The sequence below is a fragment of the Capricornis sumatraensis genome, chromosome 2 (genome assembly GCF_032405125.1).
Source record: "Capricornis sumatraensis isolate serow.1 chromosome 2, serow.2, whole genome shotgun sequence".
Taxonomy (NCBI): domain Eukaryota; kingdom Metazoa; phylum Chordata; class Mammalia; order Artiodactyla; family Bovidae; genus Capricornis; species Capricornis sumatraensis.
This window is the reverse complement of record NC_091070.1, coordinates 30,268,823-30,288,968: the sequence shown is the minus strand read 5'-3', so window position 1 is coordinate 30,288,968 and position 20,146 is coordinate 30,268,823. Positions and strand designations below refer to the sequence as shown.

At 35.3% G+C, this 20,146-nt stretch overlaps 1 protein-coding gene across 1 annotated transcript in view; it reads right to left on the bottom strand.

The window, feature by feature from the left end:
* Positions 1 to 20,146, bottom strand: part of C2H14orf39 (chromosome 2 C14orf39 homolog) — a 48,038-nt gene that overhangs the window by 5,671 nt on the left and 22,221 nt on the right. The window contains exons 11-17 of the mRNA XM_068966729.1: positions 13,899 to 13,984; positions 13,754 to 13,812; positions 10,589 to 10,650; positions 9,239 to 9,411; positions 7,856 to 7,861; positions 7,428 to 7,566; positions 4,267 to 4,324 (exon numbers count right to left, since the gene is read on the bottom strand). Of these exons, the coding sequence (XP_068822830.1) occupies positions 4,267 to 4,324; positions 7,428 to 7,566; positions 7,856 to 7,861; positions 9,239 to 9,411; positions 10,589 to 10,650; positions 13,754 to 13,812; positions 13,899 to 13,984 (583 nt within the window). The remainder of the gene's footprint in view (positions 1 to 4,266; positions 4,325 to 7,427; positions 7,567 to 7,855; positions 7,862 to 9,238; positions 9,412 to 10,588; positions 10,651 to 13,753; positions 13,813 to 13,898; positions 13,985 to 20,146) is intronic.

Sequence of the window (20,146 nt, the reverse complement as noted above, 5' to 3'; positions counted from 1 at the left end):
GAATTCCATGAATGGAGGAGCCTGGTGGGCTACAGTCCATGGGGTCGCAAAGAGTTGGACATGACTGAGCAGCTAACACTGTATAAGACAGTGGCAATCTCAAATTAACTTTTATAGCCTTCCATATTTCAATAGATGTTAATTCTATTCTTATAATTATTCATATCAAAATCTTGGCATCATCCATCTTCCTCTTAATCTTTACATCCAGTCCATAAGTAAATCCTTAACAACTCTTCAGAAAACTATATAACTAAAATCTCTATAACTATATAACTGAACTAAAACTAAACTAAAAACTAAATAACTATAAAATTTTAATAACTAAAATCTGTCCTCTTCTTACCACTTCTACTGACTTCAACATCACCATTATCAGTTTTCACCTGTATTATTTCAATAGCTTCCTAATAAATCCCCCTGATTTCCCCCACGCTTCCTTTTTTTTTTTTTTTTTCTTTTTTTTTTTTTATTATTTTAATTTTAATTTTTTATTTTTTAATTTCAAAATCTTTAATTCTTACATGTGTTCCCAAACATGAAACCCCCTCCCACCTCCCTCCCCATAACATCTCTGTGGGTCATCCCCATGCACCAGCCCCAAGCATGCTGTATCCCCCACGCTTCCATAAGGTGTGTTTCTCCATAAAGCAGCCAAGCAATTATTTAAGACCTAATTAAACTTAAAAGCTTTTGCACAATGAAAGAAACTATAAGCAAGGTGAAAAGACAGCTTTCAGAATGAGAGAAAATAATAGCAAACGAAGCAACTGACAAAGAATTAATCTCAAAAATATTCAAGCAACTCCTGCAGCTCAATTCCAGAAAAATAAGCGACCCAATCAAAAAATGGGCCAAAGAACTACACAGACATTTCTCCAAAGAAGACATACAGATGGCTAACAAACACATGAAAAGATGCTCAACATCACTCATTATCAGAGAAATGCAAATCAAAACCACAATGAGGTACCATCTTACGCCGGTCAGAATGGTTGCTATCAAAATGTCTACAAACAATAAATGCTGGAGAGAGTACGGAGAAAAAGGAAACCTCTTACACTGTTGGTGGGAATGCAAACTAGTACAGCCACTATGGAGAACAGTGTGGAGATTCTTAAAAAACTGGAAATAGAACTGCTATACGGCCCAGCAATCCCACTGCTGGGCATATACACTGAAAGAGACACATGTACCCCAATGTTCACTGTAGCACTGTTTACAATAGCCAGGACATGGAAGCAACCTAGATGTCCATTGGCAGACAAATGGATAAGAAAGCTGTGGTACATACACACAATGGAATATCACTCAGCTCTTAAAAAGAATTCATTTGAATCAGTTCTAAAGAGGTGGATGAAACTGGAGCCTATCATACAGAGCAAAGTAAGTCAGAAAGAAAAACACCAATACAGTATATTAACGTATATATATGGAATTTAGAAAGGTGGTAACGATGACCCTATATGCGAGACAGCAAAAGAGACAAAGATGTAAAGAACGGACTTTTGGACTCTGTGGGAGAAGGCAAGGGTGGGATGATTTAAGAGAATAGTATTGAAACATGTATATTATCATATGTGAAATGAAACCTGCCAGTCCAGGTTTGATGCACGAGACAGGGTGCTCAGGGCTGGTGCACTGGGATGACCCTGGGGGATGGGATGGGGAGGGAGGTGGAAGGGAGGGTCAGGATGGGGAACACATGTACAACCATGGCTGATTCATGTGAATGTATGGCAAAAACCCCCACAATATTGTAAAGTAATTAGCCTCCAATTAAAAGAAAAAAAACCTGTCAGATCATTTCAGTCCTTGCTGTACTCTTTAATAGCTTCCCATCTCAAACAGAAACCCCGTCCCCCAAAGTCCTTAAATGGTCTAAGGGCCTAGTATGGTGTGTTCTCCCTCCAACCTCTCTGATTCAATTTCCTACTGGTTTTTCCTTCTTTATTTTATCCAAATCATATAAATTTAGTTGCTGTTCAATGAACATGCTGAGCACAGTCCTATCTCAAGATCTCTGCACTCTGTGCCTAGAACCTGCACCTCCTTCAGGTCTCTGCTCAAATGCTGCGTTTTAGTGATGCCTTCTCTGATTCTCTCATAACACAGCAACTATCTTCCCAATCCAAATTCTCCCTATTTCCCTTACTCTGCTTAACTTTTCTTCATAATACTTATCCCTACAAGTGATTAGAGTTAACATCAAGCCCATGCTGATCCAGGCCCCCCTGGAAGAATGAATTTGGGAGTCTGACTCCTCATAGCACTGTTTTGTTAGAAAATACAGAATTATGGTAAATGTAGAATGATGTGTCTGCCTATTCTACTGGATGGGATGACACCTGAATTAGAGGAGCTATGAGTTGATACAAAGTCTTTGGGCCTCATGACTGCTGCTGCTGCTGCTAAGTTGCTTCAGTCATGTTCGACTCTGTGCAACCCCAGAGACTGCAGCCCACCAGGCTCTCCCGTCCCTGGGATTCTCCAGGCAAGAACACTGGAGTGGGTTGCCATTTCCTTCTCCAATGCATGAAAATGAAAAGTGAAAGTGAAGTCTCTCAGTCGTGCCCAACTCTCAGTGACCTCATGGACTGCAGCCCACCAGGCTCCTCCATCCATGGGATTTTCCAGGCAAGAGTACTGGAGTGGATTGCCATTGCCTTCTCTGGGCCTTATGACTAGAATAGTATTAAAAGACTGGTGGGAAATTGCCTGCTGCTTTTGTATGTCAAGATGACTTACCTGTGCCATTCCTCTTATTCATAGTGGCTTTACATGTCCCTTGTGGATGAGGTAGCAAAAAAAGTTTATTTTTATTTTGGTTGCTAGTTTATTATTTTGGTAGCTCAATGAGACAAAGGTGCTGTACATGCTGTTATCATCTATCCCTTATCTTTCTATAAAGCTAATTAAACCTAAGACTAAAATTTGTGACACATGAGTCTGGCTACCAATTCAAACCCATACCAACTGTTTTTAGTGTATTACCTGACATATAAAGGTTGTCTATTTTCAGCTTCTCCCGATAGAACATAAATAAACCCTATGAGAACTTTGCATTTTTGTCCACTATTCTATCGCTGCAACCAGAAGCAGTATCTAATATCAAGTATGCTGCTGTGCTGTGCTATGCTTAGTCATTCAGTCATGTCCAACTCCTTGCAACCCCATGGACTGTAGCCCTCCAGGCTCCTTTGTCCATGGGAACTCTCCAGGCAAGAATACTGGAGTGGGTTGCCATGCCCTCTTCCAGGGATATCAACTATACTATATATGTAATATACATATATATTTATATGTTGAATAAATGAATTAATAAAGAGATAAAAGAAGAAAGAAAATGCAATAAAAAGTAAGCCCCAGCAAGATAAGAAGAAATCCATGGACTTCCCCGGCAATCCAGTGGTTAAGACTCTGTCTTCCAATGCAGGGAGCTTGGGTTTGATCTCTGCTGGGGAAACTAAGGTCCCACATGCTTCAGGCTATAGCCAAAAATGTTTTTAAAAATAAGAAATACAGAAACTCCAAAAGGAAGACAAAAATATTCAACTATATCAAATGCTGTGAAGAGACTGAATATGATAATAAATATAAAATACTCATAATATTTGGTTATTGGTAGGTCATTAATACCAATTAATGTGAGAGTTGGACCATAAAGAAAGCTGAGCACCAAAGAACTGATGCTTTTGTACGTGGTGTTGGAGAAGATGCTTGAGAGGCCCCTGGACTGCAAGGAGATCAACTCAGTCACTCCTAAAGGAAATCAGTCCTGAATATCATTGGAAGGACTGATGCTAAAGCTGAAGCTCCAATACTTTGGTCACCTGATATGAAGAACTGACTCACTGGAAAAGACCCTGATGCTGGGAAAGATTGAAAGCAGGAGAAGAATGAGATGACAGAGGATGAGACGGTTGGATGGCATCACCAACTCGATGGACATGAGTTTGAGCAAGCTCTGGGAGTTGGTGATGGACAGGGAAGCCTGGCATGCTGCAGTCCATGGAGTCACAAAGAGCTGGACACAACTGAGCGACTGAGCTGACTGAACTGAAGTCATCAATAATATTGGAAAAAGCAAGTTTTGGTAGAGTGAGAGAAGTGAGAGAAGAAGCTAAATTGCTAAAAATAATAATTAGTGAGTGGTGCAGAAGTACCAGTAATTTTTAAAGAATATTAACTAAGTGCCTAAGAAACTCAGACAAGCTAAACACAAATGGTGAAAGTTTTATATATAGCAAACTTCAAATCACTTACCAATTTCTTGTTGTGATGAGAGAGGATTTAAATTTCCTGAAGAATAATGTTCACTAAACTGAAAAATAATTTCCATTAAATATTATTCATGAAATCAGTAGAACAGTACGCATAGCATTTATATTAGACTCCAAAGCCTAGTTCTTCTAAGCATAATTAGAGCAGAAAAAATGGCAGCATTCTATATAGAATATGATTGCAATTAAAAAGAGGTCTATCTTTAAAACTATCATTGATGTATTAAAATAAGGCTTATTGATTTGACTCTGCCAATATATAAAATATTAATAGGCAATACATATTGTACCAAGGATAGTTCCTACTTTGGAATGTTAATATAACCTAAAATTCTAATTAACTTTGTTTTATTCTAAAGGCCTTTTACAAATCAGGTTGTATTACATAATAAAATAATACAGTTTGATAGCATCATGCCAGTTCAAATAAACTTTTGCTGCCAAAAGAATCTGTTTCCTTTATAAAACGGGCTTTTCAAAAACTATGATAATTAAATATAGTTTTCTGTTCTCTTTTTTCCCCTCTTAGCATTACATTATGAGCATTTTTCCATGTAACTATTCTTCTAAAACTTTAATCCTTCTATATCATTTTAATATTCCTCTATATGGACATAACATATAGCTTCAATCATTCTTCTGTTTAAACATTTAGATTGTTCCTATTTCTTTTTCTAATATAAATCACACTTGAATAAATATTATTATGCACAGATTTATATACTTTGACAATTAATAAGGAAAGCTGTTTTTCCCAGAGATTTTTTTAAGTCACTTGAATTTCTTTGTCAGTGAATTAACTACTCACCAAATGGACTTTTTCCATATCTCTATTGAGGCAGTAATTTTCTTGCTGGTACATATAAGGTGAAAGGTGAAAGGTGAAGTCGCTCAGTCATGTCCGACTCTTTGCGACCCCGTGGACTGTAGAACTTTAGGTCATTGATGACGGACCTTTCTTTTCTATTAATTATTTAAAGTTATTTTGTTCTGGTTTGGGCAGGAACCCACAGATTTTTATATGCTGAATGTTCATAATTCATTTTAAAATCTTTTCTAATTTATTCTTCGATCCATGGCATAAATATTCAGGAATTTCCTAATATGTTATTGATTTCTAATTTAATTTCACTGAGATCAGAGAAAATATTTTACATGATTTCTATCCTTTTCAATTTATTAAGACCCATTTAATAGCCCAGAATATGATCTATCTATCATGGTGAATGTACCATCACCACTTGAAAAGAATAAATATGTTGCAGTTGTTGGATGTGGAGTTCTACAAATGTCAATTAGGTCAAGGGGGTTGATAGGGTTGTTTGGATTTTATGTAAGATATTTCTGGATTGTGTTGTCTAATTCTATCAATTGCTGAGAAAGGGGTGTTAAAAATCTCTAACTAAACTTGTTTTCATCTATTTCTTTAATTCTGTCAGTTTTTGTTTCTACTTACACATGGAGAGGAAAAGACCAACTAATTACCTGAAAAATTTTTCACATTGACAATACGTGAAGCTTGTTCAGAACTATAAAGCCAAACTAATTTTTAAACTGCCTTTAACTGCACTTCAAATTCTGAGATTCTGTTTTTACAAATAGAATCAATGTGAGACACTTGAAGTTAAAAGCAGAAAGACAATGGGGGAACTTTTTTAAACTATCAATACTCAGAATCTTTTAAAAACCACCTCTGCAAGTGGTGGTGGAAAAGTTAGACAGCTGCATAAATCAACAAACTTAGAACACATCTTCACACCATACACAAAAATAAACTCAAAATGACTTAAAGACTTAAATATAAAACAAAACATCATAAAACTCCCAGAAGAGAACACAGGCAAAACAGTCTCTGACATAAATTGCACCTATGTTTTCTTGTCTCCCAAGGCAAAGGAAACAAAAACAAAAATAAACAAATGGGAGCTAATCAAACTTACAAGCTTTTGCACAGCAAAGAAAACCATAAACAAAATGAAAAGACAACCTACATACTGGGAGAAAATATGTGCAAATGATACAACCAACAAGGCTTAATTTCTAAAACATACAGCTCATATAGCTCAACAACAACAAAAAAGCAACCCAACCAAAAAAATGAGCAGAAGACCTAAACAGACATTTCTCCTAAGAAGACACACAGTTGGCCAACAGGCACATGCAAAAAGATGCTTAATATCATTAATTATTAGGGAAATGCAAATCAAAACTATAATGAGCAATTATCTCACACCAGTCAGAAGGGTCATCATTAAAAAGTCTACAAATAACAAATGCTAGAGAGGCTGTGGAGAAAAGGGAACCTCTTACACTGCTGGTGGGACTGAGGTAGCCACAATGGAAAACACTACAAAGTTTTCACAAAAAACTAAATATAAAGTTGCCATACAATCTAGCAGTCTCACTCCTGGGCATATACCCAGACAAAACTGTAATTCAAAAAGATATATATACCCCTGTAAGTTGTTCATGGTAGCACAACTTATAATAGTCAAGACATGAAAACAGCTTAAATTTCCATTCACAGATGAATGGATAAAGGTGTGTTATATATTATATATACAATAGAATATTACTCAGCCATTAAAAAGAATGAAATGATGCCATTTGCAGCAACATGGATGGACCTAGAGATTATCATACTAAGCGAAGTAAGTCAGAAAGAGAAATATAAATACCATATGATATCACTTATATGTGGTATCTAAAAATACAATATAAATCAATGTATCTACAAAATGAAAACAGACACAGATATAGACAGACTTGCAGTTGCCAAGGGTAGACTGGAAGGGGAGGGAAGGATTGGGAGTTTGGGATTAGCAGAAGCAAACTTTTATATATAGTATGGATAAACAAGGTCTGACTGTATAGCATAGGGAACTACATTCAATATCCTGGGACAAAACATAATGGAAAATAATATGAAAAAGAATATATATGTATAACTGAATCACTTTGTATAGCAAAAATTAACAGCAGAAATTAATATAACATTGTAAATCAGTTTACTTCAATAAAATTTTTTTAAAAAGAAATTGTCTGTTTTGTACTCTGCTTCAAGAAAGTTTGATATTAAAGAATTAAACTTTTTGAGGTCCTAGTGAACAATTTTTTAGAAATAAAACGAGCTTCTCATATTACCTGATGTGATGAGATTTCTGAATCAAATACAGAAGAATCAAATAAATTCAATCCAGGGGATCGAGAAGTATAACTCATTAAAAAAGAAAATCCAGGGGAGTCCTTTTGTGTTTGACTCTCAGTAGCCGTATTTCTATTTCTGATACAGAGAAATAAGAAAATCATCAAATTGTAAAATACATATTATCAAATATTGCAGACTGGTAAGCACCATAGGTACTATGTTATAAAGGTAAGAATTAGCATAGCAGGAAAAAGGAGGAAGTAGTTATTGAAGTGTCAAACCTATGGAGAAGAAAACCCATGGTTTGGGTGGAGACTAATATTAAATAAAGTATAATAATCAATTATGAAATTATAATAAAGAATTCTTTCTAAGCATATACTGTCAGGCTCTATTCTATGTATTTCCATTATCATTAATTTACTTATTCCTTAAACAACCCTCTGAGATAGCTACCATTACTATCACCTCCATTTCATAGAAGAGGATTTTGTGGCATAGAACGATTAAATGATTTGCTTGAAAGAATATAAGTGCCAGAGTTGGGATCTGAATGTAGCAACACAGACTCAAAGTCCAAGTTCTTAAACTTGATGTTAAACTGTTCCCAAGATCTTGCAAGCAGTCACAAAATTTTAGTCTTAATGAAAAGCCAGCCATGACAGATTGTTTCATAGGGGAGTTAAGTTATAAAATGATTTGGGAAAAACAGTTAGACAAGCCAGTATATAACACAGTGGTTAAAATCATGAATTCTGGAGGCAGAACTGCCTGGGTTTAAATCTCAACTCTATCACTGATGAGTTGCAGCATCTGTGATTCTGTTTCTTCATCTATAAAATAAGGATAATAATGTGCTTACATCTCACAAAGCTGTTGTGAATATGAAAGGAGCAATACTTATAAAATGCTTACACTCAAATTCACTTAATAGTGCTATTAAGTGTTAAATAATAGAAGTCTGAAGATACCTCCATAACTATCTCCATGACTGTTAATGAGTCACTTTACAGATTGGTTTTCTCATCCATAAGGAGAGGTTTTAGTATATGATTGCAACACCCTTTAACAGTTCCCAGATTTGAAGATAAATTCCATTTGGAACATCCTGTGTTTGAGTCAACAGCATGACATTTATACATAAAAATCTTACTAGCAATTTAAAATACAGAGTAGAACACAGGAGAGAGATTCCTGATGAAGTGAAATCTATTTGACACATATTTTAGAAGAATCCCAGGATTCAACATTAAAGAAAAGACTGAACTAAACAAAAAGCTTAAATATAGCATTAGTTTTTTGGCTGTAAACTACAAATCTGTGGTTTCCAAAGTTAAATAACGATGTTAGAGATATTTATGTCAACCAAAGTTACTTAAATAATGGCAGTTTTTGTTTAAGACACTACAACATTAAGGCAAAATGACTGCTGGAATATTATTCAATGATGTCTACAATCTACCAAATGTGATAGTAACTTTTTAGCTTGACAATTTAATATTTTCCATATATCTTTTATTCTTCTGAAAATCTTAAATCTTGTAATATTAAATTTGATAGGTACTCAGGATCCATGTTACCTTCAGCTAAACATTTCAGGGTAAAATGGGGAAAAGGGTCTATAAAATGAGATGGCAGAATGGTAGGTATATGAGAGTTCATTCTCTCTCCTTTGTATATTTGAAATATTCCATAATAGAAAACTTTTTAAAGTTAGAGGTATTAAGCATTTTACTATTCCTATCAATTATTTACATAATTCAAAATATATAGATTCTTTCATTATAATAATTAATTAAAACCTTACATTTCAAATGAGGGAGTTTTAGGTAATTTCTCCACAGAGTCAGGTGTTTTCACATCTTCAGGAGTTTGTAAAAATAAAGGAATTTCAGAAGTTCGTGGAAAAATCCCAGCCCTTTCTTCTACTTCATCACTATTACTTTCTATTTGCTTCCCAAAATGTTCTGCATATGTAATCTGCAAATTCAAAGTAACAGAAAGCTATGAAAGGAATATTATTGCATTAATAAACTCACATATGTAAAAATATGTGAGGTTAAAAACATCAATATTAACATATGATGTTTTCAATTCATAAACAAAATAAGTGAAATAAGAATAACTAGTGAAAGTGATACCAAAATATATCTGTCAGCAAACAGGAGAATAATTATTTTCAATTTTCTCATTTTTTTCTTCCCAGCTCTATCTCACCTATCCCTACCTGCAAAATTAACTCACAACCAGGATATACTCAGATTGATGAAGAAAAATGGTTAGAAATAATTTTCTTTTCAAAATTTCTACATTGTGCTCTGGGTCAAGATTTATATACTCCTTTGAAGGAAATGGCAATCCACTCCAGTACTATTGCCTGGAAAATCCCACGGACAGAGGAGTCTGGTAGGCTACAGTCCTTGGGGTCGCAAAGAGTCGGACACAACTGAGCAACTTCACTTTCACTTTCACTTTGAAAGAAAAGGGCAATCTTTTTTCTCAGTGATTATGTTCTTTACATTTTTTGCCCTTATAAATTCATTATACTAGTTTCCCTACAAAATTGAGGACTTGAATACTAACTCCCCTTTATATCATTTGGTAAGCTAGGAATACGATTTCTCAAATGTTTGTTACCAAATTCCATTTGGAAACAATTTATTTGGGTCACTCCAGCAAAAAATAATTTAAGTGTGCTTTTTACCTGTATTTCTTTATAGTAGAATACTACTGTTGTTTCTCTTGTTTTATCCCTTAGTAGCTACAGTACATTGCCTACACCTATAATCACTAAAGCTATTACTATTAAAAAATACTTTGAAGATATTTTTGTGGCAGCCTTGGCTAATAATTCAATCTTACCAAACAAAATTTCTTTCTTCAGTTATAATTTAGTTGTTGTGGTATCAATATATATAGTCAATTATTAATGACAATTTTTTAAATATTTCATGTAAACTTTTTGTGGTTTCACTTTTAAATCTATAACTCCTCCAAGGAATAGAATCTGTAACATCACAGCAACTTGCTTACTAAGCTAATAACATCCAGACCTCACATAAATAAGCTTCATTATCCCAAATCTGAAATTAAAATGAAAACAATATTTAAATTAGAATATTCTGCTTAGGAATTAAAAACAAAACATTTGACTTACTTGTGAAGCACAATTTGATTCTGGCAATTGTCTTATTGTCCTTTTATCTCCACACTCAGCATCTGTTTGTTATATGAGAACAAACTACTTTTTCTTTTTGAAATTTAATTGTAAATAAAACAAATTAAACCATATGAAACTGCCAATATTTAACTGTTCTTGGTCAATAAAAATGGAAATTTTAGATACTTCAATCTAATATGTAAAAATAATAGAATAAAACCTACATGAACAGTTTAACAAACAAAATTATAAAGAGAACACCCCATGTAACTGCTGCCTTGATAAAGAAATAGAACATTATGAGTTCTCCAAAAGGCCCCATATTCCCCATAGCCTCCTTCTCAGTGGTAAACACCATTCTGACTTCTGTGATAATCATTACCCTGATTTGCTTTATCAGTTTATCACTTAAGCAATATACTTTTTCCTGTTTTAAATGTTATATGATGAAATAATAATGTATGTGCTCTTTGTCATGCTTTTTCGGTTTAGTACACTCATGAGTTTCATCTATATTGTTGCATATAGACATAGTTTGCTTACTTTTATAGGTGTAAAGCATTCCATTATACAAACACAGCACAATGTAACACAATACTATCCATTCAACTACAGATGGATATTTGGGGTGTTTCTGTTTTGAGACAATTGTTTTACAAACAATGATTTTAACACTCTTCTATATATATATATTTGTATGTATGTACTTGTATTTCTCTAGGTACATACCTAGGAGTGGAATTACAAAATATAGGGTATGTGTATCTTCCATTTTACCAGATATTAAACTATTCTCCAATTTTAGTTTTGAAACTATTCACCAATTTTTGTTGTGGCAACTGGCCATCCTGAGCTACCCTAGGGAATTATTCAATTTCACAGGACAAAATTATGAGCTCCAATTATAACTTAGTTATATGTCAGTAAGTTATTTATAAATGACATATTAAAAGTTTCTACCAATAATTATGTGAGTTTTAATTGTCCTACATTCTCATCAACACTGAACTTTGTCAGACCTTCCAAATTTTGCTAATCTGATGGGGGTATAATGATATCTCATTGTGGGTTTATTTTTCAGTTTCCTGATTTGCTGAACATTTTTTCTTAATATGTTTATCTGCCACAAAGTTTTTTCTATTTGAAGTGCCTGTTTGTAATTATTTTGCACATTTCTAATTGGGTTGTCTGTAGTTTTCTTCTTGGTTTGTAGAAGGTTTTTACACATTTTTGGAAACTACTCCTTTGACAGTTTTATTAAAAATATATTCTCTTGCCTCCCATTCTTTTTATAGTGTTTTTTGATGAATAGAAATTCTTAATTTTAATATAACCAAATTTATCAATACTTCTTTTATGATTGGGTTTTTTCATTTTTTTAAAGAAATTCTTTCCTATCTTGAACAGAAGTTTCCCAATTTGGTCATCTGAAAGCTTTATAGGTTTGCGTCTTGCATTAATCATACTACTACTTTCACATATATTAACTTCTTCAAAAGATAGGCTTGGAGATTGTTGAAGAGAATCTTTCTTCTTCTAAGATAATTATATATCTTCTTGAGTATAGAGCCTCACCACATAGGCTCAATGGCAGCTAGGACTATGCCAGATACATACATTTCCCCATATATCTGTATTAGGGGGTATATTGTTTCTAGAGATTATCCATTCCTCCCTGTCTAACACTCTGTCAGCTTAGCATATACAGAGGATTATAAACAGGTGAAATATATCACCTGGATAGATAAGTCATAATCCTTTTTTCCAGAAGAAAGTAGGAGGAGTATCCATCTAAGCATATTATCTTGGTTGAATCCTATATTGAGAGTGAGAGGAACAGGCTTATAGTATATTATATGACCATTCAGAATATGCATATATTTACCACCAGAATGAGTCATTTTTTAAAATTTCAAAATAAGTCAAGAAGAGAGAAAGACTTTTATATAGCCTAATTGCTACTTATTACTGGGCAACTATCAGTTCAGTCGCCAAGTTGTGTCTGACTCTTTATGACTCCATGGACTGCAGCATGCCAGGCTTCACTGTCCATCACCAACTCCCGGAGTGTGCTCAGACTCATGTCCATCAAGTTGGTGACGCCATCCAACGATCTTATCCTCTGTCGTCTCTTTCTTCTCCTGCCTTCAATCTTTCCCAGCATCAGGGTCTTTTCCAATGAGTCAGTTCTTTGCATCAGGCACAACTATATATATATATTTGTATGTGTGTGTCTCTATGATATATTATATACTTTATATATATATGTATGCATACAGTATATATATAAATATATATATATATAGAGAGAGATACACACACATAGAGAATGAGTCTGTGTCAAGGGTGCATCAAAGTTCTAAGAGCTACTTGACTCTAGGATAATAAATATATACATATATATCCTGTGACCGTTCTATGATTTATTCAAAGAAAATAATCTAAGATAGCAAAATATTTATATAAAAGAATATAGTAGCATCATTTATAACAGAAAAAAATCTGGAAATAACAAAATACTCAGTGTGAGAGACTGCTAAATAAACTAAAGCATACCCATGCAAAGACATATTATGGACTTCCCTGGTGGCTCAGACGGTAAAGCGTCTACCTACAATGTGGGAGACCGGGGTTCAGTCCCTGAGTCGGGAAGATCTCCTGGAGAAGGAAATGGTAACCCACTCCAGTATTCTTGCCTGGAAAATCCCATGGATGGGGAAGCCTGGTAGGCTACAGTCCATGGGGTCACAAGTCATCACAAATAAAATCTATTTAATGGCATGGAGAAATATCCTCGAGGGCAAATCAAATGGAAAGAAACAGACCCAAAGTAATATACATAGTATGTTTCAAATTTGAAGGAACAAACAAAAAGAAAAAAAAACCACATATGCATAGAGAAAAAAAATATACAATAGTATATATAGTATCAGTTATATCTGGGTGGTTGGTATTTTTGCTTCTTTTATATTTTTCTCCATTTTCCAAATTTTCTACAATAAGTGTATTTCTTTTATATTTAAGGAAAACATATTTTAAAACCAGGCATGCAGGGTGAGTTAGCCAGAGATGCAAACCATCCAAATAATTTATTTGACTAGTATAAAAATCTGATATAACTTGTTACTCCAATTTCTTAGGAATAATATAAATGGCAAATACCTGTATCTCTCTTTTCCAACCATTGATTGCAATTTGATTGTTTCTGTGGAGTTACCAATCTAAAATACAATAAACAACATTTTTATATTATTTACTGAGTTGAGCATTTCAGAAAATAAGTCCATTTCTTATTTTTAAAGGTTACCTGAACTGCATAATATTTTGTGAATTTTTAAAAGCTGTAACATGTGTACATTTTGGATGGTTATTCACAGTAGAGTCATTCAATACCTGAACAAAAGAAATTAAGCATTAGAATTGACTATACAAAACAATAAAATGTTTTGCTTGCCATGGCTACTCAAGGCTCTCAAAGAACATTGTCATCCACCTCATCATCACTATTATTATCAACACTGACAAGTACAAACATTAAATGAAACCACTGCATACAAAACATTAAGTCAAACACTGGGAAACAGAAAGGTTTAAGAGTCTCAAGGAATTTGATATTTTTGAAAAGTATAATTAATATGCCTGATAGTATACACACATTTAAGGTAAACTTAAAATTTTGTCTTCCTTAATTACTCAAGTGAATCTTAATTCTTAATCTAATTAATTTATGCTCAGTTCAGTTGCTTAGTCATGTCTTGACTCCTTGCAACCCCATGGACTGCAGCACACCAGGCCTCAATGTCCATAATCAACTCCCGGAGTTTACTCAAACTCATGTCCATTGAGTCAGTGATGCCATTCAACCATCTCATACTCTGTCGTCCCCTTTTCCTCCTGCCTTCAATCTTTCCCAGCATCAGGGTCTTTTCCAATGAGTCAGTTCTTTACATCAGGTGGCCAAAGTATTGGAGTTTCAGCTTCAGCATCAGTCCTTCCAATGAATATTCAGGACTGATCTCCTTTAAAATAGACTGGTTGGATCTTCTTGCAGTCCAAGGGACTCTCAAGAGTCTTCTCCAACACCACAGTTCAAAAGCATCAATTCTTCTGCGCTCAGCTTTCTTCACAGTCCAACTCTCACATCCATACATGACTACTGGAAAAAACAGAGCTTTGACTAGATGGACCTTTGTTGGCAAAGGAATGTCTCTGCTTTTTAACATGCTGGCTAGATTGGTCATAAATTTTCTTCCAAGGAGCAAGCATCCTTTAATTTCATGGCTGTAGTCACCATCTGCAGTGATTTTGGAGCCCCAAAAAATAAAGTCTGTCACTGTTTCCACTGTTTCCCCATCTGTTTGCCATGAAGTGATGGGACCAGATGGCATGATCTTAGTTTTCTGAATGTTGAGTTTTAAGCCAACTTTTTCCCTCTCCTCTTTCACTTTCATCATGAGGCTCTTTAGTTCTTCTTCACTTTCTGTCATATGGTGTCTTCTGCATATCTGAGGTTATTGATATTTCTCCCAGTAATCTTGATTCCAGCTTGTGCTTCATCCAGCCCAGCGTTTCTCGTGATGTACTCTGCATATAAGTTAAATAAGCAGGGTGACAATATACAGCCTTGATGTACTCCTTTCCCTATTTGGAACTAGTCTGTTGTTCCATGTCCAGTTCTAACTGTTGCTTCCTGACCTGCATACAGATGTCTCAAGAGGCAGGTCAGGTGGTCTAGTATTCCCATCTCTTGAAGAATTTCCCACAGTTTGTGGTGATCCACACAGTCAAAGGCTCTGGCATAGTCCATAAAGCAGAAATAGATGTTTTCCTGGAACTCTCTTGCTTTTTCAATAATCCAACGGATGTTGGAATTTGATCTCTGGTTCCTCTGCCTTTTCTAAATCCAGCTTGAACATCTGGAAGTTCACGGTTCATGTACTGTTGAAGCCTGGCTTGGAGAATTTTGAGCATTACCTTACTAGCGTGTGAGATGAGTGCAATTGTGTGGTAGTTTGAGCATTCTTTAGCATTGCCTTTCTTTGGGATTGGAATGAACACTGACCTTTTCCAGTCCTGTGGCCACTGCTGAGTTTTCCAAATTTGCTGGCATATTGAGTGCAGCACTTTCACAGCATCATCTTTCAGGATTTGAAATAGCTCCACTGAAATTCCATCACCTCCACTAGCTTTGTTTGTAGTGATGCTTCCTAAGTCCCATTTGACTTCGCATTCCAGGATGTCTAGCTCTAGGTGAGTGATCATACCATCACAATTATCTGGATCGTGAAGATCTTTTTTGAATAGTTCTGTGTATTCTTGCCAAGTCTTCTTAATATCTTCTGCTTCTGTTAGGTCTGTACCATTTCTGCCCTTTATTTTGCCCATCTTTGCATGAAATGTTCCCTTGGTATCTCTAATTTTCTCAAAGAGATCTCTAGTCTTTCCCATTCTATTGTTTTCCTCTATATCTTTGCACTGATCACTGAGAAAGGCTTTCTTATCTCTCCTTGCTATTGTTTGGATCTCTGCATTCAAATAGGTATAGTTTTAGAAGGTCTTGTAGGTCTTCATAGAACTGTTCAACTTCAGCTTCTTCAGCGTTACTTGTTGGGGCACAGGCTTAGATTTCTGTGATATTGAATGGTTTGCCTTGTAAATGAACAGAGATCATTCTGTCATTATTTAGACTGCATCTAAGTACTGTTGCAGTACTTGGATGCATTCTTTGGATGTAATTAATTGATGCTTTTGAACTCTGGTGTTAGAGAAGACTCATGAGAGTCCCTTGGACTGCAAGGAGATCTAACCAGTCCATTCTAAAGGAGATCAGTCCTGGGTGTTCTTTGGAAGGACTGATGCTGAGGCTGAAACTCCAATACTTTGGCCACCTCATGCGAAGAGTTGACTCATTGGAAAAGACCCTGATGCTGGGAAAGATTGAGGGCAGGAGGAGAAGGGGACGACAGAGGATAAGATGGCTGGATGGCATCACCAATTTGATGGGCATGAGTTTAGGTGAACTCCGGGAGTTGGTGATGGACAGAGAGGCCTGGCGTGCTGCAATTCATGGGGTCGCAAAGAGTCAGACACAACTGAGCAACTGAACTGAACTGAACTGAACTGTACTTATGTCTGTGTCTCTAAATCCCCTATATGCTCTAAAATTGAATACAGGAAAGGAAAACAAGTTAAGAGTAAATCCTGAAACCTTCTTTTTAAAACATGTATGACACATATGGCAGAACTAATATATTATTTTTAACTTTAAATTTTATGTAATGCTTAAATCACTGCTTTACTAATGTTTATACTGTCTGTTTCAAGTCTTTCATTTTCCCCGAGTCACTCATTTTGAAGAGTTATTGATTTTTCTTATTTTACTTGTAATTAAAATATCTTTAATAGGAAAGTGTATCCATTTATTTTTGTTATAACGGCCATTTTTAAATTTTGCTTTTGTCGTTGTTGTTCAGTTGCTCAGTTGTGTCCAACTCTCTGTGACTCCATGAACTGCAGCAGGCCAGGCTTCTCTGTCCTTCACCATTTCCTAGAGCTTGCTCAGACTCATGCCCATTGAGCCAGTGATGCCATCCAACCATCTCATCTTCTGCCATCCCCTTCTCCTCCTGCCTTCAGTCTTTTCCAGGATGAGAGTCTGATTTAAAATGAGTTGGCTCTTCACATCAGGTGGTCAAAGTATTGGAGCTTCAGCTTCAGCATCAGCCCTTCTGATGAATATTCAGAGTTGACACTCTGTAGGACTGACTGGTTTGATCTCCTTACTGTCCAAGGGACTCTCAAGAGTCTTCTCCAACACCACAGTTCAACGGCACCAATTCTTTGGTGTTCAGCCTTCTTTATGGTCCAACTCTCACATCCATAATGACTACTGGAAAAACCATAGCTTTGACTACACAGACCTCTGTAGGCAAAGTAATGTCTCTGCTTTTTAATACACTGTCTATGTTTGTTATAGCTTTTATTCTAAGAACCAAGTGTCTTTTAATTTTGTGGGTGCAGTCACCACCTGCAGTGATTTTGGAGCCCAATAAAAAGTCTGTCACTGTTTCCACTGTTTCCCCATCTATTTGCCATGAATTGATGGGACCAGATGCCATGATCTTTGTTTGCCTCTCAGAAGACATTTGACAATATCTGGAGATACTTTTGATTGTCATAAATTGCAGATGAGGTGCTACTTGACTCTAGTGGATCACTAGAGTAATTAATTTTTTCTGTGGACAACCCCACAATAAAGAATTAATTATCTGATCCAAAATGTCAACAGTGTCACTATTGAGAAACTGTGATCTAAGGTTTGACAGAATTCACCTGAAAAACTGAGTCTGAAGTGTTCTGAAGGGCATGTGTGGTAGAGGGAAAAGGGAGGGAAATAAGAGAGAAAAGAGGGAAATAGGCATTTATTTATATTTCAGTTTCATTTACATTTCTGTTTCTTCTAAGTTATTGATCTATTCATGTTTTTCTTTTTCAGTCTAGCAATTTATATTGTCCAAAAAATTTTCCATCTCACCTAAATTTTCAAGTTTGTTGGTATATAATTTTACATACTATCATCTTAGGACTTTGAAAATATTTCTTTCATAAGTGTAGTGATACACACTGTTTCCCCCTTTATACTTTTCTTTTTCGATGGGGGACTTCTCTTTTTTTCTGTACACTTGCTGAAACTTACTAGTGCTTGGCTATATTAATTAACTCAATTTTTAAATTTCATAAATTGCTGCTTTTCTCTGTTAATTCCTACCTTTTTGCATTTATTATTTTATTTTTGTATTTTAAGTTAAGCTTTTCATATTTTAAGTTCAACATTTCAGATTAATACTTAATGTTTAGCTGATTTTAATCTTCCTTATTTTCTAATATGTTTGTTTTCAAACATAAACTTCTCTCTGAAGACCAGTTTGGCTACATTTCACAGGTTATAGTATGCTTTTAAATAGTTTTTAAATTCTATTTTGATTTCTTCTATAGCCCAAAAGTAATTTGAAAGCATGTGAATTACGGCAGAAAGTGAAGAACTAAAGAGTCTCTTGATGAAAGTGAAAGAAGAGAGTGAAAAAGTTGGCTTAAAGCTCAACATTCAGAAAACTAAGATCATGGCATCCGGTCCCATCACTTCATGGGAAATAGATGGGGAAACAGTGGAAACAGTGGCTGACTTTATATTTTGGGGCTCCAAAATCACTGCAGATGGTGATTGCAGCCATGAAATTAAAAGATGCTTACTCCTTGGAAGGAAAGTTATGACCAACCTAGATAGCATATTAAAAAGCAGAGACATTACTTTGTCAACAAAGCTCTGTCTAGTCAAGGCTCTGGTTTTTCCAGTAGTCATGTATGGATGTGAGAGTTGGACTATAAAGAAAGCTGAGCACAGAATTGATGCTTTTGAACTGTGGTGTTGGAGAAGACTCTTGAGAGTCCCTTGGACTGCAAGGAGATCCAACCAGTCCATCCTAAAGGAGATCAGTCCTGGGTGTTCATTGGAAGGACTGATGTTGAAGCTGAAACTCCAATACTTTGGCCACCTGATGCAAAGAGCTGACTTATTGGAAAAGACCCTGATGCTGGGAAAGATTGAGGGCAGGAGGAGAAGGGGATGACAGAGGATGAGATGGTTAAATGGCATCACTGACTCAATAGACATGGGTTTGGGTGGACTCCGGGAGTTGGTGATGAACAGGGAGGCTTGGCATGCTGTGGTTCATGGGGTCACAAAGAGTCGGACATGACTGAGTGACTGAACTGAACTGAATTTCTTTTTACTCAACCAAATAGTTTTTTGAGGAGAAGGTTATCTTTTTGTTTAACTTGTTTAACTTTTTTGATGTTGTGGTTAGTGAAGATAGGAGCTTTTTAGAATGGAAGAGATATCCTTTTTGTTCTAATAAATAGTCAATTTTGGTGAATACTGCAAACAAAATTTAACTGAATTATGTGTATGTTGGGCACAAAGCTTACTATTTGTGTTAGGTCCTCTACATCCTTACTTATTTTTCATCTACTTGATTCATTCTTGTTGGCAGAAACTGCTAGTTTTTCTATCTTCTTCAAAATTGACATTTCCTTTATGTTCTGATTTAAAAAGTAAACAAACAAAAACCCCATCATGTTTGTCAACCTCTCTGCAGATAGAGGTAACCATGTTTTAAAGTTCTTGTCAATGAAACATTAACAAATTGTTTAAGGAGCTTCCATGAAAGATCCCTAAAAATGAGGCTGACTCAACAAGAGTTTTTTTCCCCTTCTTCTTTCCTCCCTAGAAGGAAGATATGATAGCAAGTTACAAGGTTATTCTGATCATGAAATAACCTTGAGGTAAAAGGTTAGCATAAGGATAGCAGGAAAAGAAAACACCAATGGAAATCAAGAAATGATGACATTATGTAGATGGTGCCACAATTTCCCTCTTCAATCTAATTCCTTCAGAAATGTCTCTTACATTTTGGTCTATTGGGTACAGGGACTGATATTTTCAAATATCTTTTATTTTTAGAAGTAAAGGAGAAGGCTACAGTATATGCTCAGGCT